A 23,979-nucleotide genomic window follows, 5' to 3' on the forward strand; every position below is an offset into this window, starting at 1 on the left:
AATCATTCCAGTGACCATATATTTCACAAATAACCCTTGAACTAGCTGGGTAGGAGAACAGGAGTGTGGAGGGGCGACAAAGGCACTAGTATGAAGAATAAAGGGCCTTTTGAAACCCAGAGAACGTTCAGCCAGAGTGAGTTGCAGCCACTGCCACTCCTCTGTCCCCCATCCCTCCCCATAGTCAGTTCTTTGCAGGTAAGACGGGCTCTGTATAGAGATATGCTTTGGGGACAAATGGTGGTTTTGGTAGAAGGACTATTCCTAGGTCCCCTTCATGCTCTCCCTTCCAAGCAACTTTCTTGGGTCCAGTTTCCTCACCCAAGTTGTACCAGACGTCCATCTCGCCACTTAGGGTCCGAACCTCAATGATGGTTTGGCCGAGGAAATCATCGGACTCTCGCTTTAGGCGTTGCTTTACTCTTGACTTGATGTCATCATCCTCATCCCACACACGCACCTTAATGCGGTCAGAGGAGTTGTGGCACTCACTGTGAGAGAATTAGGCAGGCTCTGTTAGGGGCAGACCCAGTAGCGCCAAATCCTGTTACTTCCTATTCCCTCCCAAAAGCTCTGACAGCTGCACTTGAGGGCCTGGAAGTGGAGAAGTCAGAGGACACCAGTACTAAAGTTCCAAAAAAGTTGGGCTATCCCAGCAAATGACTCTTCATTCCTCGGCCTGGGTGGCTCTATCTACTACTGTACAGTTCTTATTGTCCTAGAACAAAGGGCAAGGGGTGGAGGGAAGAGTAATTCAGGTCAATTCTGACTTCCTATACAGCTAGCTGTATCAGCAACACCAAGAGGAAAACAGCTAGATATGCCACGGAGCTCCAGGAAGCAACTGCTAGCTCCATCCTCAGAGCCTAAGACATGAACTCAGTAAAGATGCTACACATGTCCATGGTAGGCCCATATAGTTATAACTGTTTAGCTTTCTATCTAACTCCCCCATCTGCCTAACTATGTGCTTGCTGAGCTTCTATATTATCCTATCATATCCCATTGAAATGTCATCTCCTCTATCAGGTTTGCTTTGGAGAAAGGAGTTTTCCCAGGTCTTCTCTCAAGCTGTCCTCTCCAACTGTTGCTTTCTGGGTTCTGTTGTTTCACCCAAAAGTTGTAACTGGCAAAATTTGCTGTTCCTTTCCCTATGTTCTTATGACATCTTTCCACATTCCATTAAAATATTACAGTATAACCACCACTCTGTGGGAAGATAATAGACACATCAACAATGAGCTTCTTGAAGCCAGGGATTGTTCTATTCATTTTTAGATACACTATTTTATGTATAGTGTCTTGTACAGAAAATGAGCTTAAAAAACTGTTTACTAAAAGTGGGCAAAAATGACCAAGAGCTAGTTGATTTTAAATTAGTCATAAGAAGAATTCAAGCAGGAACTATTCAGATTCTCAAACAGGTGCTTCTCCTAGTAGCTATTAATATTATCTCTGGATTAGAAATTAATTTTACTATATCCTAATCCTTTTTTTTTTTTTTTTTTTTTTTTTTTTTTTTTTGAGATGGAGTCTCACTCTGTCGCCAGGCTGGAGTGCAGTGGCATGATCTTGGTGCACTGCAACGTCCACCTCCCAGGTTCAGGGGATTCTCTTCCCTCAGCCTCCCGAGTAAGCTGGGACTATAGGTGCCTGCCACCATGCCCAGTTCATTTTTGTATTTTTAGTAGATATGGGGTTTTGCCACGTTGGCTAGTCTGGTCTGGAACTCCTGACCTCAGGTGATCTGCCTGCCTTGGCCTCCCAAAGTGCTGGGATTACAGTGTGAGCCACCGTGCTGGCCCTAATCCCTCTCTACATGAATCTTCTGAGGAGCCAACAGAAGGAGGCCTCTACATAGCCAGCCTGCTTGGCTGATTCAAATCCAAAATCTGGACCCTAGGCCTTATTGGGGAGTGACAAAGCATGTTGATTCTCCAGATATTAGTTTGTCATTTTTCAGTAACCATCCTTTACTGTCATAAGAAATAGTTTATAAGAAAGTGAGATAATAAAAAAATCAGTGAGGGTAGAAGCTGAGGCAGGAAGAAACACTACCTTTATGGGAAACAGCAACTTCAGGACCCAGATTTCCACTTTCAAGCCAGAATTACCCAGTTTTAGGACAAGGACACTCCCTCCCCACTCTGTATAACAGCCTTCCTTACGAGAGCCTAACCCTACTGTACCTTCCTAGGCAAGGGTAGGAGGTACAATAAGGCAGTCAGTCCCTGGTTCTGTCACTGAGCAGTAAAGTAGTAAAATCTTTCTACTGCTAGAAAAAGCAGGATGGGGTGCCCTAGGGCCCCTTTAATAGCCCTGGTGAAGACAGGGCATGGGCATAGTAACCCTGACACAACAGGTCATGAGAAGAAAACCGGAGAAAGAATGGCTGATGGCTGAGCAAAGCATGTGAGAAATGGATTTTTCTCCCCTGCCTTTGCCCAATCTTCAAGTTCAAGCCCAGAATGGCAGGATGTGATCCTGCTCCCCCAATACACACAGTCCCAGGTAAGACAAAGCTCTCTGTGACTTACAAATGGAACTTTTCCTCCCAAACAGGATTCAAGTTTCCAAAAATGGTCTTGGTACGCTTCTTGGTTTTGCCGACTTGCACAGTCACGTAAGGGTCACTGGATCCTGTTTTGTCCTTGGCTTGTAGGCCCTGGGCACACACCACTGCAACCCAAGCATGTACAGGAGGTTTCAGAGTCGGTCAGAAGCCCTCCACAGCACTACTCATATGCTCTCCATCTTAAAGCAGTCTATGCTCCTTGCACAGATACCATAATCCCATTCCTCCATATTTATTCTTCTTACTGGGCCACGAGCCTTTCCTTTAAAGCCCAAGCATCCCATCTCCCTACCCAACCCCTAACTGACCACTTGTCTCTACACTGGTCCTTATACCCTCTGATATATACATGCTTCAGCCCCACCCAGTTAGCAAACCACTGGTTAACTACTCCCTGGTCCCCTGACTTTCCCCTTCCCCCTCCCCCCACCTCTTGTAATATCAAACTGTTAGCCAATCTACAGTGTTAGGTTGTTAGCAAATCCTTGTATTATGGTTCATATTGTTTGCAGATAGCAGTCTTGCCTCTCCGGCACCAGGGTCTAGGTAAGGAGGACTGATGAATAATGAGGACTTTCCTTCCCAGTGATTTCCTTTTTCTTTCTTCCCAATCCCTTGCTCCCTCATGCTCAGGATGCTTCTTCCCCAGGCTCCTTCCCATAGCCCAGGCCTTCCTGTCCCCTCAGACTGTGGCCTGCTCACCAGTAATGGTGATCTTGGCCGACCATTTGGAGGTGCCATCCAGTACACTCTGCTTCACTGTTTTCATCTGCTGCACATGGGCAGCTTTGCTCACTGTGAAGACGTCCCGTATAACTTCAAAGATCTCTGGCTTATTTCGCTCTCGGATCTTCATGCGGTCCTTCATGGCCATGATAATGTTCTGGGTCCGGTCCTCAGCTCCATGTTTACAGCTCTTTTCTGCAGCCCCTGAACGTGGCCAGGAACAGAAATTAGGATTAAGCAACAGGTCACCTACCAGACCAAGGGTTGAGCTGAGGAATGGGGCCCAGGAGAGGCTGCAGAGCAGCGGAGAAACTATGCAGCCAGCCTGGTTGCTACTTCTTAGCAATTAAGGCAAAGGCCCTCTGGAACCTGCACTTGCCACCTCTTCATGATGGGTTTTGGCCAAGTCATTACTAGCATTTGTCTTCAGGCAGTCTTTTCAGAGCCCATCTCTTCTGCTGACTCTGTCCTACCTGTCTCTTCATGTCTAACTTAGCCATGCCACTGGCACCAATTTGAGGCTCTTCAAAGGACATTTTCCATGAATAATTTCTCAAGGCCTCTCCCTGGTCCCCTTTTATATGTCATAGCTGCCCTTGGGATAATGAAGTACTTGTGGGTCTGTCTAGAGGTGACCTTCCCTTCTCCTAGCACAATCCTTAAAGCTTTCAGTGCTACAGCCTGGCTTGTCGGTAATACCTGGGAGGTCTGGAGAGCAGGAAAATAGTTTCCACTTCCTTCACCCCTGCTTTTCCTGGGGTCCAGCCACAGTGAGTGCAAGCAAAGCAGGAGGGTAGCAAGGAGATATGAACTTTGACCCCTACCATTTTCTCTGACAAGAACTTGTTGCTTTTCCTGCTCCTATTCTCCCCACTCCATCATGGCAGGACAAGTCATATATTTAGCCAAGGCTGTGGGGGTCTGGCATACTCTCCTCTTGGACGTCTGTCAGATTCATTTGACACTTTTATTTCTGGCACTATTGTCTAAAAACAAGCAATGAATGCTGCCTTCCCTGAGTCCTAGATTCCAGGCTTCGGGAGGTTCCTCTGTGGGGCCTGGAAGCCCACAAAACTCTATTTCTTTCCTCTCATTAGTCTCAGATCCTGATGCTTTCGTCATTTGGACTATAAGGGCACTGTGCTGTATTCACTGCAAAGCTCAGTCTCTGGGATCAACTGAATCCTAGAAGAGATTCTAGCTACATTAGAAGGCCACAGAAAGCTCAAAGAATTTTTCCTAAAGGTGCTTAAGAAGGTAGTGTAAGACCTGCTATTTGGAAAGGCAAGGCTCCTTGATTCAGAATCCTACCTTCTCTGAAATGGATAGGGTTTCAGAATCAGGTGGACTGGGAGAATGAAATGGATAGGGTTTCAGAATCAGATGGACTGGGGGAATGATTGGTTCAGCCATCCCAGCTCTTTGCCACAGACTATTTTGGAGAGCCCCTCCAGAGCCCCTACTGCCCCACTCCCTGCCCCTCACTCCACAGGGCACTCACGCTGCAGGCAGTCAGCATTGAGCAGGTCCTGGCACTTCTCATGGCACTTGACTCCACATTCACTGCAGCGCATGCCCTGACGGGCAATGCCCCAGAGGAGGCCTTCACACTCATAGCAGTAGGTTGGGGTAGTGGCTGTCCAGACCTCAAAGTTGTGAGGAGTGGTGCACGAAATGGGGTAGATTAAGGCCTGCAGGGTTTTCTTATACACGTGGGATTTCTGAAAGATACATACCCCATCCCATGATTTTTGTTTTTTGTTTGCTTTGAGACAGAGTCTTGCTCTGTTGCTCAGGCTGGAGTGCAGTGCTGCGATCTCAGCTCACTGCAACCTCCACCTCCCAGGTTCAAGCAATTCTCATGCTGCAGCCCCCGAGTAGCTGGGATCACATGCACATGCTACCACGCCTGGCTAATTTTTGTATTTTTAGTAGAGATGGGGTTTCACCATGTTGGTCAGGCTTGTCGAACTCCTGACCTCAAGTGATCCACCTGCCTCGGTCTCCCAAAGTGCTGGGATCACAGGCGTAAGCCACCATGGCTGTTCCCCATGACTTTTGGATTCTGCAGGGAGATACCAGAACTGAGACCCTGTGGGACAATCAGGACCTTGATTTCATGTCTCCTCTGGCAATGAAGAAGATGCTCTATCCTGGCCCAGCCCATAGCCCAGCCTAGCAGAATGAGGCCCACAATATAGTGTGCTCCTGGTTGTCCAACACAGGTTGGACCTGATGCTGAATCTGAGCCTTGTTCCAGCATTTACACTTTCTAAGAAAACAGAAGGTACTTGGTCCATCATAAAACCCTGAGTTCAGCGGTCACACCCTTCAACATGAGACTTGGGCTTACCCTCTGATCTAGACTCGCTTAGAGCCTTACCCAGTGTGGAAAACTAACACCTGATGCTATCTGTCTTTTTCATCAGCAATGTGTGCCCAGCACTCTTGAATTCCCAGAATTCCCAGTTATTAATTGTATGACTACAGAGATGATCACCAGTCCTGAGGCCAGTGGACTTATGAAAGCACATGGGTTACTTACCAGCTCTTCATCCTTAAGAGAAGTGCGTGTAGCCATTGCAGAAGTGATTCCTGCCTTCCGAGACTGGACCAGTGACTGTGAGGGAAGATCTGCTGTTAGCCCTGACCACCACCAAGGGCTGGCAAAGTCCTGGGAAGGGAGCTTCAGTGACCAAAGTCACTTGACTATAGCTTACTACAGTACTTTCTATTTTTATTGTCACTCACAGCAACGGCCCTAACAGGTGACAAGTGTCCCAGGTTAAGATGCAAAACCCAAGGCCCTCAGGGGGCTTCTCTAACTATGTTAGAACAGCACTTTCTTCAGGGTATCTATCATCCAAAGAGTTTCTTTTTCCCTCACTCTTCTTAGTGTCCTACCCCACAGAAACTCCTTGTTTATGGGAAGGAAAAGGAAAATGAAAAGCTTAAAACTATAGCAGAAAAAAGGTAATTAAGAATAACAGAGACACACAACTCTGTCAAACTCACATTCAAGAGCCATCGTGGAGAAAAATGATTCCATGGTAACCTCTATACCTTGGCACCTCCCCAAGCCCATATAATCCCTGGGAGGCTGCAGAGGCCAGCAGGTCTACATGTAGGGCACTTGGCAAGTGAAAGGGGCATTGAAGCCTCAGTCAAATCAAGCAGGACAGAGAGTTAAGTCTGAGAGCTTGGGTTACCTTGCTAGCCACGCTCTTGCATAGGGGGCCCCATGTATCTGCCAAGCCCAAGCTTTAGGGGCAGCCCCTGGAGAGGCACATGGTTTCCTAAAGGCAGAGGACACTGAGAAGACAGAAGTCAAAATATCAGCCTGAGCAGGAGGAACAGCTGGGAAGGGCCCAAGTGATTTGAGATGCGGACTTTTTTTGTTCGTTTTGAGACGGAGTCTTGCACTGTCACCCAGGCTGGAGTACAGTGGTGCGATCTCAGCTCATTGCACCCTCCGCCTCCCAGGTTCAAGCGATTCTCCTGCCTCAGCCTCACGAGTAGCTAAGATTAAAGGCACCTGCCACCACTGCCAGCTAATTTTTTTGTATTTTTAGTAGAGACAGGGTTTCACTATGTTGGTCAGGCTGGTCTCGAACTCCTGACCTCATGATCCATCCACCTCAGCCTCCCAAAGTGTTGGGATTACAGGCGTGAACCACTGCACCCAGCCAGGGATGCAGACTTTTAAAGAGGTTGGGAAAGGGCTCTGGAGACACTCACCATAGCCTGTGTAGAGGACAGCAGAGAAAGGAACAACATGATATTAAAGACCCGAAAAGGCATGAAAACTTTCAGAGGCAACTGAGAGGTTCTTCTGTATAGTGCAAAGCATTTCCCAATCCACTCTGCTTCTGTCCACTAAAAACTGTCTTCAATCCAGACTACTGGCTAGGACCCAAAGCCTAGAGTACCTACTCTAAGGAGTATTATGCCATAAAGCCAAAGATAGGGCAAAAGACAGAGAGGGAGAGCAAGAAATAAACTGGATACTTGCTTGTGGGCAAAGAGTGAGAAAGGATGAGGAAAAAAAGTAGGAAGAAAAGGAAGAGAAAAAAGAGGAGATGAGAGACATTAAGGAAAGGAAAATGGTATTGAAGAAGAGACGGCATCAGAATTTATCTTCAACCAGCTAGATGAAGAGCTGGTAGAAGAAGTACATTAGAAAGGAGGAGTCGGGCATGGTGGCTCATGCCTGTAACCCAGCACTTTGGGAAGCTGAGGCGGGAGGATCACTTGAGCCTGGGAGTTTGAGGCCAGCCTGGGCAACACAGTGGGATGCTGTCTCAAGAAAGAAAAAGAAAGAAAGAAAGAAAAGAAAGAAAAGAAAGGAAGACAGAAAGACAGAAAGACAGAAAGAAAGAAAGAAGGAAGGAAGGAAGGAAGGAAGGAGAAAGAGAGAAAGAGAGAGAAAGGAGAAGATGAACAAATGGTAAGAAATAATGGAAGGGAAGAAAAATGATGAAGAGAAAATGGCAGATGATACTTTCAGTCAACTAAGGAGGGAGAAACTAGTGGAGCAGGAAATGGGGAAGAGGGAAGAGGAGTGGATAGGAAAAACAATAGATAGAATAGAGAGCAAAAAAGAAAACAGAAACAGAAAATGGTAATAAGGGAAAAGGGTTCATGTTTAACCGAACCCTTACACCCTATTTCTGGCTTTAGAGCTCTGAGAGAGCCTGGACCTCACTTCACCCCCAACTACCCACAAGGCTACAGAAAATTCCTTGGGCTGTTTGTGCCTCACAAGGTATGACCCAGAATGGGGCTTCTGGTCATCCTGGGAGGATGGGAGGAGGTCCTGGAATCAGCTTTAACTCTTAAGCCTGTTTCAATTCAATTCCACAAATTTTTATCATTGCCTCTCAGCGCCTGACACTAGGTTACAGAGATAGTCTCGAAAGCCTATGTCTTGAGAAGAACTTTTGCTTGACTTCCAAGAAGGCATCAAGCTCTAGTCATGCTCATCCCATACCAAGCTCAATGATCTAGGTCAAGGGCTGGAGGCAGTTTCCATTACAGGTCATCAAAGAAGGCTGTAGAGATACCTGTAAGAGCTAGATGCCTATAGGAAGACACAAAATCCTAACTTTGAGAGCCCAAGCCACAAATATTCCAGATAGGAGCTTGAGCTAATAAATTCAGGACTCCGACTAGGGAGTGAGGTAGAACACAGTCCCTGTGAAGCCATTGCTAAGTCTCAGAAGGCTTTAAATGATTGATCATCAGACCAATTTGAGTCATTAAATGGACGACTTCCAATCCTGACAGCTTGTCAAGGCCCAATGGGGGATACCCCAAGGCTACTGCCTATGCCTGCACAAAAGTCTTCACTCACCAGATCACTGACAAGTGGCAGTGGCTTCTTTCTGCGTAAATCTGGCATGCTGTCAATGCCATAGAGCCCTCCGGCTGGCCTGAGGAGAGAAGGAAATATGTCAGGACCTTCAGTCTTGCTCTGAGTTAACTGGTGTTCAGTGTTCCATTCACCTTGCTCTCCCTCTCCCCAGAGGAAGATGAACTGACCTCTATCATGTGCCTTTGAGACCGGAAGGGAAGACAGAAAGTCAGGGAAATAAAGCCATGGAAGAGTGAGCAATAGAATCTGTTCTCACAGTACCCCTCAGTGTCTCTTACAGTTTCAGCTGAGGACTGAGCCTCTTTTATCCCACAGTGATAGTTGAAGGCATTTCAGTTTATCTGAAGGCACTTTTGTGCTCCATAAGGCAAGGTAGTAATTGGCACTCAAGAGGGCTTCTCCCCAAACTCAAGGCAAAGACACTGCTCCTCAAAGATAAGTCTTGCCAAGCCTGTGCTAGAACAGAACCCACAGGGTGGCTCTACGGCAAGAGTCTAGGTGAGTAAGACTACTAGATAATGGCACATAGAAGGACACCATCTCCAACCAAGAGTAAAAGAGTCACCAGTTCTGTCTATCTAGGCCTCCTGAAGAAAAGCCTTCTCCGTGGAGAAAGGAGCCCTCATAATCAAGTGGAAGCAGGGGAGGTGGTATGGGAGACTTCCAACAGACCACTTAAGGGAAAAAAAAACAAAACAAAACACCATTTAGGAAGGAAACAGCAAAGGGACTCTGTGAGTGTGGCCTAGCCCTATGGACACATCAATAGAGCCTGGGGAAAAATTACAGCTACAGCAGCTGGATATTTCTAAAACTTTTATACCTTTTCTATACTGATTAATTTTATTGTTCTTTTATAACAATATGCAATAAAAACAGAAAATGTACCCAAAAGAAATTACACTGAGATAACCTGGATTTTAACTCCAGTTCTTCTATTAATGTACTATGTCTTCTCCCAAAATTCCTTCATCACTTTAGGCCTTGGTGATACTTCTATAAAATGAGATGGATGAGCAACAAAAAACTCTCTGGCCTTAATGAAAAGAACTCATATACCCGGTTTTAATGAGAGCAAAGACATTGGGAAAGTTGGGTAGCTGGGCTGTATACCACGGCTGGTCTAAAGACAGAAATATTCCAACAGAAAAAGTAGGTACTTGTAGCTATCTAGGCAAAGAATGGAACCACAAATTGGGTCAAGTCCAGAAGTTGAAACAGGCCATTCAATATGCTGATTTCTAATAAACTAACTCCCTGAACATAGGCAGAGAGCTTTGTTTTTAATGAGATTACCAGACCGAGGGAAGTTCTATACTTAGGACAGCTTCTAAGGACTAAGGTGAAACAAAAGGAAGAAAGACAATAGGGAATTATTTAGAAAACTACTGCATGGCTACATTTAAAAATAGTCTGGATATGTCCCATTGACATGTATGTAATTTACAATTATTAGAAGGAAAAAAAACTAAAGATCATTGAAGCAACTGGTGCCACAACTTTGTAGCTAATTCTAGAAACTACAGTATGTATCTCTTAATCAAGAAATTTTTTTTTAACATAAACAACCTTTCAATAAAAGAAGGCAGTAGCTCATTCAATGATTCACTCTTGATTAAAAGAAGACAAACTAAAAAAAATGCTGACAAAACTGCAGAGAAAAGAGAACACTTATGCACTGTTGGTAGGAGTGTAAATTAATTCAACCATTGTGGAAAGCAGTGTGGCGATTCCTCAAAAAACTAAAACAGAACCACCATTCGACTCAGCAATCCCATTATTGGTTATATACCGGAAGGAAGGAATATAAAGTGTTCTACCATAAAGACAGATGGATAAGTATGTTCGCTGCAGCATTATTCACAATAGCAAAGACATGGAATCAAGCTAAATGCCCATCAATGGCAGACTGCATAAAGAAAATATAGTACATATACACCGCAGAATACTATGCAGCCATAAAAAAGAACAAGATCATGTCCTTTGCAGGAACATGGCTGGAGTTGGAGGCCACTATTCTCAGCAAACTAATGCAGGAACAGAAAACCAAACACTGCATGCTCTTTCTTGTAAGTGGGAGCTAAATGATGAGAACACATGGACACAAAGAGGGTGACAACAGACATGGGCCTACTTGAGGGTGAAGGGTAGGAAGAGGGAGAGGAGCAGAAAAAATAACTATTGTTATAGTACTTGGGTGATGAAATAATCTGTGCAACAAATCCCTGTAACACGAGTTTAACTATATAACAAACCTGCACATGTACCCCTGATCCTAAAACAAAAGTTAAAAAAAAATTTTTTTTTTTAAAGACAACAAATTGCAAGGGAAAGGAGCATGTAAAAATGTAGTAGACCATCTACCTGATCTTTCTTCTTCCCTGGCCACAAGAGGAAGCAACTACTGAAAATTCTGATGTTAGAAGCCTTCGTAGGAAAAAGGGAAAAGGTACAGATAAGTAATTGGTGATATTTGTGGGAAGGAGTGGGGAATGGGAAGGTACTTGAACTCTCTTCTCTCTTTAATAACACATTGAGCAGCTTAAAATGACTCTGGTACAATCACATGGGTCTGAAACTCCCAAACAAGAAGCACAGACAGAACATACAGAGCTCAGAAAGGGATGTTACTTATGTCCTGACTACAGTGGAATGGAATAAGTAGATGACTCACAACAGCTGGAACAGGACCAAGCCTAGGGAGTAACTTAATCAGCCACACCATCAACAGTGGAATGGACAGAATGAATAATGTCTAGTATCTGATAGCACAGCAGGGTGACTACAGTCAACAACAATCTATTGCACATTTTAAAATAACAGAGTATAAGTGGATGGTAACACAAAGAAAGGATAACTGCTTGAAGTGATGGATACCCCATTTACCTTGATGTGAGTATTACACACTGTATGCCTGTATCAAAATATCTAATGTAACTCATAAATAGACACACACACATAGACTACTATGCACTCACAAAAATTAAAAAACAAAAGAAATGGAAACAACATGTTTCCAAATGCAGATATTTTTCTAATTTCTCTCTGCTCTACCTAAAGGGTATATCACCACTATGAAAAGATGGACCAGAAATTACAGAGGCAAGGATGAGAAGGCCCCAAAGCTCCCTTCCCTGCCCCAGCGTAACCATTCTGCAAAGATCCCTCTTCTGCGTCCGAGGAATCCGTCAGCAGAGTTCTCTCCTCTGCCTCAGAGAAGCAACCAACCTATAGTGGAACCTTTTCCTTCCCCAGGATGCAGCTTATGAAGCTGTTTCCCCTGCTTCTCAGGGGAAAAGCTAAAAGCGTCAAGAGATACTGAATACAATCCACAGAAATCTTGCAGGGAATCACTTACCCTTCCGGGAGCCACTGAGGCAGAGAGGGGTCACCATCATCTGGAATCTTTAAAAAGAGATAAGAAACAAGTTAGATCCTGGGAAAGATGGGAGATTGCCTGTAACCCAAGCAGCGAGCAGTAGAATACAAGCCCAGAGCAGTGTAAGTCACATTCACTACGTGGTGACAGCCTGTCTGACATCTAAACCAATGTCCTGATCAGCCAGGGCAACAAGCAGGCTGCCGAAATGAGTGGTATACCTGTCTCCTTGGTGAATAGGACATAAGGGAGCTTTGGCTCACTGAGGTCCCAGGACTAAAGTCTACTGGAATGGCAGAACTCATATGACTCTTATATGAGCCATTGGTATAGACAGTAGTAAACCAAGCACAGGAGAAGGGCCTATGTAGGCTTCCAGCCCTCACTAAAGCAAAAGAACACCTTCATATACAGTCCAGTCTTCTTCCAGCTATGTTCCTAAACTCCCTTAATGTCCCAGAGTCAGACCTGGTCTCTCTGGATTCCTATCTCATTTTGTGGTTGGATTTAGTTTGGGTGCCTTGAACCCCTGACTCACTGACACTGAGTATATTCTCTCCATTTAATAAATTCTATATAACAACAGAACCCAGGGAGACACTTGGATTATCATTCTAGTTAATTCTATAGGCCCTAGAATGAGAAGTCAAAACTTGAGGCACCAAATAATTCAAGGAAGGGAACAGTTCAAAAATCACCTTTTAAAGGTTTCTGTACCAAAAGAAAACACAAACAAAAGCAAATCCTTCAAGCAGCATGCAGAGAGTTCCAAAGCTGCCAGAGTGCTCCAGAGATCCAATAGCACATGCTTTTTTCAGGCTAACAGGTCTGGGGCTTCCTGCCCCTCCTTGTTTTCTTCCACCCCCAACAACTTCCCTGCCTCCTAACTATCCTGGAGCAAATGAGCTCCAGAAGGGAGGCAAAATTAAGGTGCTTAGCTTTGAACAGTGAGTGATGTTTTGGAGAGCTAAAGTGGGGAGAAGTTATGGATAGAATGAGGCAATACAAAGGAAAATAGGGACAGACAGGACAGAGCTAACGGTGATGGAAAAGTGAGGGAGAATTACCTGGGTCAGCAGTAGGCTCACATGAATTTTGGATTTAAGACTCCTCTTAGGTTGTCTATGTTTTAACCAAGCCTATCTCCCTAATGCCCAGAGCCCCCATTCCACCCCATCTGCCTCCTATCCTTTCTATAGGTAGGATGATATTGGTAATGGGAGGGCCAGGTCCAAAAGGCAGCCAGAAGTGGCTGAAGCAAAAGACAATGAGGATAGTATAGAAGAAACAACAGTAGGTGGGAAGTAACAGAAAAACTGCAAGTCTTCTAAGGTTGCTTATGGAAGGGGTAAGGGTTGAGTGTGGGGGAGCCAATCCCTAAATCCCCAGATCTTACCAACCAGAACTTATCTTCCCTCTGGCAATAGCTACCACACTCAGCAGATTCTTATTTCCTACTTAGAGTGAGATATTTGCCAGAAACCACCAAGCTTAAGGAAACAAAGTCACAAAAAGTCTTTGAGAGCCTGAGATCATGCACATTTCCTGTGCTCAGAGGGGATAACAATATGTCTGCAAAAGCCTGCACACACAGCACATACAACTTGTGTCTGAAGGAAACACATGGTGAGCATGGATCCTAGGCTTATGGCTTCAGAATACAAGCTTCAGAGTATACAGTGATCTGCAGAAACTCATCTGAGGAGGATTCACAGTGTTTACTATGGCCCAAATCACAGGCAAAGCAAATCCTCATGGTCTTCAAAAGCCAGTGCCTGCAAGCACAGGACATTAGTATACTATGCATTCATATGGTTTGGGGAAACCACACAACAGGTCTACAGAAGCTTGTGCTCAACAGAGAGGTCAGGAAGCCTGTTCAGAGCACAAGTACCTTCACACTTAGGGCCTCAGGCAAGAGGCACGAAATGCCTGCAGCAAAGCCTGCTCTCAAATACAAAGTACACATGCGTGCTAGGCTCAGCCAAGGTTTTACAGCATACGCCAGAGTTTGCAGCAACAGGTAGAAAATGGACACACACTGAGCAGAGTAGGAGAAAAGGAGGGTAATCAGTGTCTGGGGGAGACAAACTGGGTATAAGTATAAGCACACACATGCTACATTGAATGCACATCCATGCTGGTACACACACATTCTCACAATGTGCTCCAGGGATATCTGCAGGAGCACACACAAGCAAGGAGCATGCACACAAACTGCTTTTCAGAAAAATAGACTGCATGAGCCAAAGCTCAGAGGCACAGATCATGCACGCACATGTGCATGTACACACACACACACACACATACACACACACATACAGTGCTCGGGAAGGAGGGGAGGGAAATAGACAAAAAAGGACCCAAAGGGTCATAGGCACAACCTGAAGGCCTCCTCGCTTTCCTTCTGCAAGGAGAGAAAGAGCAGAAAAAAAGGGCAGAAAGGTTAGTAGATTCAGTCCTATAAGGAACCCAAAGAAAATGCCAGCTAAACTCCAACGGACATGGAAGAGAGGGAGAGGTCCTCGGGACAACTAGGCAGTTCACAGAGCCCAGCTGACTGGCTTCCAGAATCCTTTCTACCTGTATTTGCTGGCCCAGGCTTTTTAGTTTGGAACATCCTTGGAGCTACTTAAATCAAGGGACAAAATCTACCCAGGGGTTCCAGTCATCCTTTTCCCCTTTCCAAAGTAGCCTGTATCAAGGGTCAGGGCTGCCAAGGCTGCAAGACCAGCTTTGTTACCAAGGACCACTTCAACAGGCTATCTAAGCTGGCTGAGCACAGAATGATTTCCTTCCTCAGAAGCCACATGAGCTTATTCTAGATCTGGTATAAGTCCTCAAACTCCAAAGGCCCTGGTGGCTGAGCCTTTTCCATTTTGCAGTGCAGGCTTGGCCACGCATTCACCCAATGAGCTTTGGCCCGTTTCTCAGACCCAAACTTAAGTTGGGCCAGGGTAGGGCCTGGAGTTAAGTCCAGAACCAGGATGCTGAATGGCTACAGGCCTGGGGGCACTGACTGGCTGCTTTCCTAATAGAAATCACAGTGATCTAGATGATAAAACCATGACTGCAATCCCAAATCTGATTATTTATCAAACCCAGGACAATACTCTAAAGGAAACTGACATTTCCAGAAGGGTCCAATAAAGCCATAACAGGATAAAAATAAAGATTACTCCTTTCCTATTCATCAGAGTCTATACTGCCTTCTAGGCCATACATGGATAGGCCCACAGGCTTCCTTCTGTAAGGAAAGTCCACTCACCTCAGTCCATTAGTGCCCCACCACATTCTTTTCTCTTTTAAAGGCCCATTGATATTACATCACAAGTAGAGGGGAGGATTCAAGAATCGAATTCACAGGTTCCCAATTTTTCAAGCTATTTCTGCCTACTTAATGGGTCACCTGTCCTGGACTAGGTGACCAGGAATCCTCCAAAACAGTACAGCTCCAGGAAGGTGGGAAAGATGAGAAAGACACTTCCTGGAATGGGGACATACCTCTTCCATATCTACATCCCAACCCCCCAGGATAATGTGCTCCCTTTGAGTAAGAAAATTAGGCAAACAATCCTTTAACTGACCCCATGACTCAAAATGGAAATGTACCTCTCCCCCTCCACTATCTTAAATACATTCTACAACCATGTCAAAGTTGATTGTGTCCTTCTGTTCCCCACAGATCTCCCCATAATGCCTAAAGACTAAAATCCAATCAATCCATTGACAGAATAATCAAGGCTCTCCATGATCTGACCCAAATCCCCAAATTCCTCTTCTCTGCCTCTTTCCTGACCCCATATACATTCCTAGAATCTAATTGTCTTGTTTCACAAAGAAGTCACATACTCAAAACCCCACATATTTATTTACTCATTCTGTTCCATTAGCCTGAAATAGCATCTCACACCACCTTTCCATAGAGGAAAATTCAACTCTTCCTCCAAAACACAGTTCTGGGAAGCCTTCTCTGATGCCCACCCAAGCAAGAGTTAATAAGGCCATCCTAGTGCACCTAAGTTACATTCATCCTTCTCATGGTATTTAACATACAATGCCTTGACAAGTCCCACCATTGTACAGATGAGAACCAGAGCAAATAGATGCAGATTTTTAACTTCAACTGGGCCCTCTGTGTCACTTGGTAAGTCTCTCCATTCCATTAGTCAGGTCCTTCTTCCACTTCTCAAAGGAGTTATACCTAACCTTCAGATACCTACTTTATCACAACACATTAACCACTGTTTAGTGTGTGTCACCTAGATATTGCATGCTTAGCTCAAATTCAACATATCCAAACACTAAACTTGTATCTTCCATCTCTAAACTTCTCTTCCTGTCCCCAGCCAGACAATGGATCTCCCCCTCTCTGCACTCTGTCCCTATCCAATCACTCAGCTCTGTACCTTCTATCTCCTAAATATCTCTGGCATCCACTCCTGCCTTTCCATTTCACACTGCCATTACCATCTTCTCTTAACTGGGCTATAACAGGAGACTCCAAGCTGACCTCTCTGCCACTAGACTTGCTCCTCTCCAATCCATACTCCACATTTCCCATTTCAAAATTCTGATGGCATTTTTTTCTTTGCTTAATTGCATCAATTCTCCCTGTTGCTTACTGTAGCACATAAAGTGCTTCAAGATTTGTACTTTCCCTACAGTTCTAGCTTACTTTCCTTCCGCTCCTTACGTGTCCTGTATTCAAGTCTTACTGAACATTGTCTATCACATCTGAGACTTTTCACACCTCCCTCCCACACCCAGCCTACTGGGTGGACTCAGGCATATTCCTTAAGACTTAGTTCAAATACTAATGACTCTGTGAAATTTCTTTATCTGCTTTCCTTCCCAAGGTAGTATTAGGTGCCTCTCCACTAGCTGCCCCAGTCTCCACCATTCTATGTCCATACTTCTAAGGCAGTATGTCGTTAATACTGTTTTGTAGTATCGTATATTGTAGATGTCTGTATAAACATCTTCCTTTATACTATTTCTCACTTTATACTACTTCTTCAGAAAAAAAAAGGATTATATATTATTTCACCTTTGTAGCCTGAGGGCTTAGCACATCGCCTATCATTTGTATGTAGTAAAAGAAAACTATAACTTTCAGTACTTAGAAAACAACAGCTATTCTAAGAAGTGTCACCTGCCCAACCAGAGAAGGTATAAGTCTCTTAACCAGTAGCCTGTACCATTTCCAGACCCTGAGGAACTGCTATACTGGCTCTTCAGTTTGTCCCACCCATTGGACAAACATTAAAAAACAATTTTTTTTTTTTTTTTTTTTTTTTTTTTTGAGACGGGGTCTCGCTCTGTCACCCAGGCTGGAGTGCAGTGGCCGGATCTCAGCTCACTGCAAGCTCCGCCTCCCGGGTTCACGCCATTCTCCTGCCTCAGCCTCCTGAGTAGCTGGGACTACAGGCGCCCGCCACCTTGCCCGGCTAGTTTTTTGTATTTTTTAGTAGAGACGGGGTTTCACCGGGTTAGCCAGGACGGTCTCGATCTCCTGACCTTGTGATCCACCCGTCTCGGCCTCCCAAAGTGCTGGGATTACAGGCTTGAGCCACCGCGCCCGGCCAAAAAACAATTTTTTTTCTTGTTGAGAATCAAACTTTCTGTGCTTCCTAACTCCCTAAAATGCCTTAGGATTTTTCTACTTAGATTTGTTTGCAGGTTAAGTTATAAATGTCTACAAAACAACTGCTTTGCAGGAAAACCCCTGACCCCCTAAGAATAATCTCTGTCACTCTTTCAGACAGTCCATTTTATAAGGAAGTGACATTCCTCCTCACCAGCCCTCCCCTCAGTATACCCAATAATACAATCTTAACTCTATTATTGAGAGTCAAAAGACTTGAGATGCTCAACTTATTTGAGCCTACATTTCCTTACCTATAAAAAGATAGGTATAAGAACAACTACCTCTCAGCGTTATTGCAAGGATTCATTTCTTAAGAACCTATTATACTAAGGACTGGTCATGGTGGCTCATGCCTATAATCCCAACACTTTGGGAGACTAAGGCAGGAGGAAGGATAACTTGAAGCCAGGAGTTCAAGAACAACCTGGGTAACAAAGTGAGACTCCATCTCTACAAAACATGAAAAAATTAGCTGGGTGTGGTGGCATATGCCTATAGTGGTGGCATGTGCCTGCATGTGCAGTGCAGCTACTTGAGACTGGGTTGGGAGGATCCACTGAGCCCAGGAGATCAAGGCTGCAGTGAGTTCTGATCACTCCACTGCACTCCAGCCGGGGTGACAGACTGAGACTCTGTCTTTAAAAAAAAATTTAACTAAAAAAATTTTAAAAGAACCTAATGTGCACACTAGGCACTGTTCTCAGTCAGTGCTGGTGATGTGGCAATGAATGAAACAAACTCCCTGATCCTGAGAGGCTTTTATTCTTGTAAGAGGAGCAGATAATAAACAATGATGAAGATGATGATAGTAGCTGATACTAATCAAATACTTACTTTGTATCTGGCATTTTATTTGGGTAAGCTCATTTATTTCTCACAACTCCACACTGGGTAAATGCCATTATTACCTCCACTTCTTTGATAATTAAATTGAAGATCAGAGAGGTTAAGAAAGATGCCAGCAAGTGGCAAAGCCAAAATTCATTAACAGGCATTCTTGTTCCAGGGTCTGCTTTCCATAAGAAATAATAATATACTATGTCACATGTGATAGGAACTCTGCTGAAAAATTCAGATAAGGGAAAAAGATAATGCCCCCCGATGATGGAGGTAGAGTTGTTATTAAAAGTCTAAAAACAGGTTGTTAGGGTGGCCTCATTGACAGGTGGTATCAAAGCAGACACTTGAAAGAAATTAGTAAAGAAGTCATTTGGAGTTCTGGGAAAAAGTATTTTCAGAAGAACATATAGCAAATGCAAAGCCTGAGGTGAGAGCATAATTGGTGTGGAGAAACAGCAAGTTTGCAATAAAGTACCAGTTCAAATAGGGTTCTACAGACCTTTGTAAGAATGCTGGTGTCTATTCTGAGTGAGACAGGAAATCATTGAGCAGAGAAGTGATATAACCTGACTCATGCTCTATGGGGATTACTCTGATTGTTGTGAGAACAGACTGTAGAGGAACAAGATTCTAGAAGCAGGGAGACTAGCGAGACCATTGCAGTAATCTAGATGAGAGAAAATAGTGGCTTAAACAAGGATGACAGTAGTGGAAGTAGAAATAGTGGCAAGATTCAAGATATTTTTTAAAGCTGGAGGAAGTGGAATTTACTAATGGACTGAATACAGGTTGTGAGAGAAAAGGGGGAGTCAAGAATGACTCTATGGATTGGGCCTGAGTAGCTGCAAGAATACAGATGCCACAGATGGGTAAGAAAGACAACAGGAAAGGCAGGTTTGGCAGGAGCTTGGGAAGAAGGATCAGGAGTTTGGTTTTGGATATGTCAAATGAGATGCCTTTTTACATCCATATGGAGGTGTTAGGTGGATTTGGAGTCTGGTGTTCATGGAAGATGTCTGGGCTGGAGATGTAAACCTGGGAATGCTTATGAAACTCATGGGATTGAAAGATTATCATCTAGGAAGTAAGTACAGGAAGTCAAGATTGAATCCTAGGATGCTACAAGGTTGGGGAGAGGAAGAGCAAAGATAATTAAGAAGGAATGGCCAGTAATGCTGGGGGAAAAGGGGAAACCAAGACAGAGAGGTGTTCTGGAAGCCAAATGAAGAAAGTGTTTCAAAAAGAAGGAATTGAGCACAAAGACAGACTGAATATCAATAGAATAAAATTGAGTCCAGACATAAACTCTTACATTTATAGTCATTGATTTTTGATAAGAGTGCTAAGACTATTCAATGAAAAAAGAGTAATCTTTTCAACAAATCATTCTGGGACAACTAGATATCCATATGTACAAGAATAAAGCATATGAATAAAGCACAAGAATAAAGCATACTCCTACCTCATACTATGCACAAAAATTAACTCAAAACTGGCTGGGTGAGGTGGCTCAAGCCTGTAATCCCAGAACTTTGGGAAGCCAAGGCAGGAAGGTCACTTCAGGTCAGGAGTTCGAGACCAGCCTGGCCAACATAGTGAAACCTCCTCTTTACTAAAAGTACAAAAAATTAACCAGGCTGGGTGGTGGATGCCTGTAATCCCAGCTACTCTACTCAGGAGGCTGAGGCAGAAGAATTGCTCAAACTCAGGAGGCAGAGGTTGCTGTGAGCCGAGATCACGCCACTGCACTCCAGCCTGGGCGACAGAGCAAAACTCCGTCTCAAACAAAACAAAACAAAACAAAACAAAACTCTTAAAAAAAACATAGAAGCAAATCTTTCTGACTTCAGATTAACCAATGATTTCTCAGCTGTGACACCAAAAGCACAATCAAAACCAGAAAAAAATAGATAAACTGCACTTCATCAAAATTTAAAACTTTTGTGCTCTACTTCATACTCATTACAATGGCTATTACTTAAAACAAAAACAAAAACAAAAAAACAGAAAATAACAAGTGTTGAAGAAAATGTAGAGAAATTGGAAGGAACCCTTGTGCCCTGATGGTGGGAATGTAAAACAGTGCAGCCACCATGGAAAATGGTATGGGGATTCTTCAAAAAGTTAGAATTACCATATAATTCGATCAATTCACTTTGGGGTACATAGCCAAAAGATATCAAAGCAGGGACTCAAAAAGATATTTGTATACCCCTGTTTAGAACAGCATTGTTTACAATAGCCAAAAGGTGGAGCAATGTGTGTCCTGATGAGTGAACAGATAAATAAAATGTGATATATGTGTATAATGGGATACAACGCAGCCTTAAAAAGGAGTGAAATTCTGACACATTACAACATGGATGAACCTTGAGGACATTATGCTAAGTGGAATAAGCCAGTCAAAAAAGGACAAATGTTATTTGATTCCACTTACATGAGGTACTTAGAGTAGTCAAATTCATAGAGACAGAAAGTAGAGTGGCAGTTACCAGGGACTGGGGTGAGATGAGGTGAGGAGTTATTATTTAATAGGTACAGAGTTTCAGCTTTGCAAGATGAGAAGCATTCTGGAGATGAACAGTAGTGATGGTTGCAGAACAATATGAATGTACTTGATGTTATGGAACTATACATTTTTAAATGGTTAAAATGTTCCACATAACATTCAGAAAAAAATATGGTTTAAATAATAAATTTTATGTTATGTATATTTTAGCACAAAAAATTGTTTTTTGATTTTTAGTAAAGACAAGGTCTCACTATGTTGGCCAGGCTGGTCTCAAATTTCTGGGCTCAAGTGATCCTCTCGCCTTGGCCTCCCAAAGTGCTGGGATTACAGACATGAGCCACCAGACCTGGCCAACAGGATTTTTGAAAAAACAAAACAATAAAAAAATTTATGCTTCAAAGGACACTGTTAAGAAAGTGAAAAGACAACCCACAGAATGAGAGAAAATATTTACAAATAATATATCTGATAAGGGACTTACATTCAGAATATATAAATAATTATTACAGCTCAGAAACAAAAGGAAAGAAAACTCAATTTAAAAGTGGGCAAAGGCTTAAATAGACATTACTTCAAAGAAGACAGAAAAATGGCCAATGAGCACATGAAAAGATGTTCAACATCATTAGTCACTAGACAAACACAAATCAAAACCACAATGAGATACCACTTCATATCCACTAGGATGGCTATAATAAAAAAGATAACAAGTGTTGCCAAGGATGTAGAGAAATTAGAACCTTCATCTGTTACGGGTGGGAATGTAAATAGTACAGTACTTTGGAAAACAATCTGGCAGTTCCTCAAATGGTAAACAGAATTACCATATGACCCAGCAATTTTACTTCTAGGTAAATACCCAAGAGAACTGAAACTATAGTTCCATAGAAAAACTTGTATACAAATGTTCATAGCAGCATTATTCATAATAGGCAAGAAGTGGTAACCATAACTCAAATGTCCAACAACTGATGGATTAAAAAAATATCCATCAATAAATATTGTTCAGCCAGAAAAAGAAATGAAGTACTGATACATGCTACAACATCCTTAAAAACATTATGCCAGACACAAAAGGGCACATATTTTATAAATCCATTTATATGAAATGTCCATAATAGGCAAATTCATAGAAACAGGAAGTAAATTAATGGTTGCCAGAGGCTGGGGGGCAAAGAGAATTGGTGAGTGACTGCCAATGGGTAAGAGGTTTCTTATGGGGTGATGGAAATGTTGTGAAATTAGATAGTGGTGATGTCTGCATAACTATTAATAAACTAAAAACCATTCAATTCTATACTTTTTAAGTGACTTTAAGGTGAATTTTATGGCACATGAATTATAACTCAATAAAGCTGTTATAATAAAAAGAGGGAAGTGATTATCAACTGTGTCAAATTGCTGACTGATAAAAAGAAGACTGAAAATGAACCATTACTTTGTCAATATGATGGACATCTAATGGCCCTGACCAAAGCTATTTTGGTTGAGTGACAGGAATAAAAGAATTGAATTTTATACAATACACCTGAGAGTATTTAAAACAGTACCTGGCACATACCAAGGAAAAAAAGATGAAAACTAACTCAAATTAATCATAAGCTATAACTAGTAAGTTTAGGCCCTAAAAGATCCCAGGCAGAACAGTAAAGAAAGCAGAGTTTTCAAATGCTTCGTTATCCTGGTAGTCTCTGTGATACTGAATCGGTTTACTAGCTTAGGGGACTGCTCCAGTGAAGTCTATTTGGTGAGAGTCTGGCCTGTGTGCTTGTCCTGCTCTATGCATGGGAGTGCTGGAGCACCCTGTCCATGATTCTCTCTGCAGCCCTCAGGCCAGACAGAGTCTTGGATAGGACCCAGAACTGTGGCTTGCTTTCTTATTGGTGCTTTAGAAAACCTTCTATTCATCACGACTGCTGCTACTACCACCTGCCTACCACGGCACCAAAAGTTTCTGCATTGCCTAGAAGGATGCAGCCCAGAAAGGAAACTCTGCAAGCTGAAGAGTTAGACACACGTGTCCTCATCACTGGTGCTCATGCTAACATCAACTCCACCAATATTTAAAGAGTTTGTAAGAAGTATTGCTTTGATATTTGTTGTTTCTATTGTTGCTGTACTGAAATAATTTCTCAGTGCCTGGGAAGAAGAGACTGCAAAGTTATGGAGAGAGAGAAATCCCTTACAGCTGAGGAACTACTGCCTCAGAAAGCTTCCTGGAGGAGGCGATATATGTTGAAGAATAGGTGAATTCTGCTAGGTCGAAATGGCAAACAGCATTTTATGTTAGAAGGAAGCATGTATATATGAATATGCTAAGAATAGAAAGTGCAAGGCAAATTTGTATGACAGCAAAGCTTCCTTTTGAAAGACTTATGGTGGGACAAAGGGAGATAAGCCTGGAAATATAAACTAGAGACGAATGGCAGTGACCTTGGATGCAAAGTGAAGGAATTTAGACTCTTTTTGATAAGTTCTAAGAAGAAGCTCTAGGGAAATTTGAAAAGAGAATGACATAATTTTCATTTTTAAATGTAACTTTATGGCTTAGTATTATATTCATATGATTCAAATTCTAAAAATTAAAAGAAGGCACACAGAGAAAAATCTCCCTCCCATTCCATTAGTTCACCTAATACATTTCCCCATGGGCAACAATGTACCCGTTTCTTACATATCTTTCATTAGATATTCTATACACATACAAGCAGACATTGTAAGTAAGTATATTGTATTTTTCCCTCTTTTCATACAAATGAAAGCATCTTATACATACTGCTCTGCACTTCGCTTTTTTTTTTTTGTATGTCAATATATCTTAGATAACTTTCCATTTCAGGAGAGCTACCTCTTTCTTTTTATAGCTACACAGTACTATATCCCATTGTTTGGACATGTTAATAATTTATTTAACCAGTATTTC

At 43.0% G+C, this 23,979-nt stretch overlaps 1 protein-coding gene across 11 annotated transcripts in view; it reads right to left on the reverse strand.

Annotated features, from left to right (window-relative positions):
* The window catches only part of UNC13B (unc-13 homolog B), a 236,333-nt gene that overhangs the window by 24,718 nt on the left and 187,636 nt on the right, over window positions 1-23,979 (reverse strand). For 4 of the 11 annotated variants that reach the window (XM_050762058.1, XM_050762059.1, XM_050762056.1 and 1 more), the window contains exons 11-17: window positions 12,034-12,080; window positions 8,655-8,733; window positions 5,847-5,921; window positions 4,803-5,022; window positions 3,278-3,505; window positions 2,538-2,679; window positions 322-491 (exon numbers count right to left, since the gene is read on the reverse strand). In XM_050762058.1, the coding sequence (XP_050618015.1) occupies window positions 322-491; window positions 2,538-2,679; window positions 3,278-3,505; window positions 4,803-5,022; window positions 5,847-5,921; window positions 8,655-8,733; window positions 12,034-12,080 (961 nt within the window). Of the gene's footprint in view, window positions 1-321; window positions 492-2,537; window positions 2,680-3,277; window positions 3,506-4,802; window positions 5,023-5,846; window positions 5,936-8,654; window positions 8,734-12,033; window positions 12,081-14,438; window positions 14,462-23,979 lie in introns of all 11 variants that reach the window. The other 7 variants (XM_050762048.1, XM_050762049.1, XM_050762052.1 and 4 more) reach the window with 3 other exon arrangements.

The sequence above is a fragment of the Macaca thibetana genome, chromosome 15 (assembly GCF_024542745.1).
Source record: "Macaca thibetana thibetana isolate TM-01 chromosome 15, ASM2454274v1, whole genome shotgun sequence".
In the NCBI taxonomy this organism is placed as follows: domain Eukaryota; kingdom Metazoa; phylum Chordata; class Mammalia; order Primates; family Cercopithecidae; genus Macaca; species Macaca thibetana.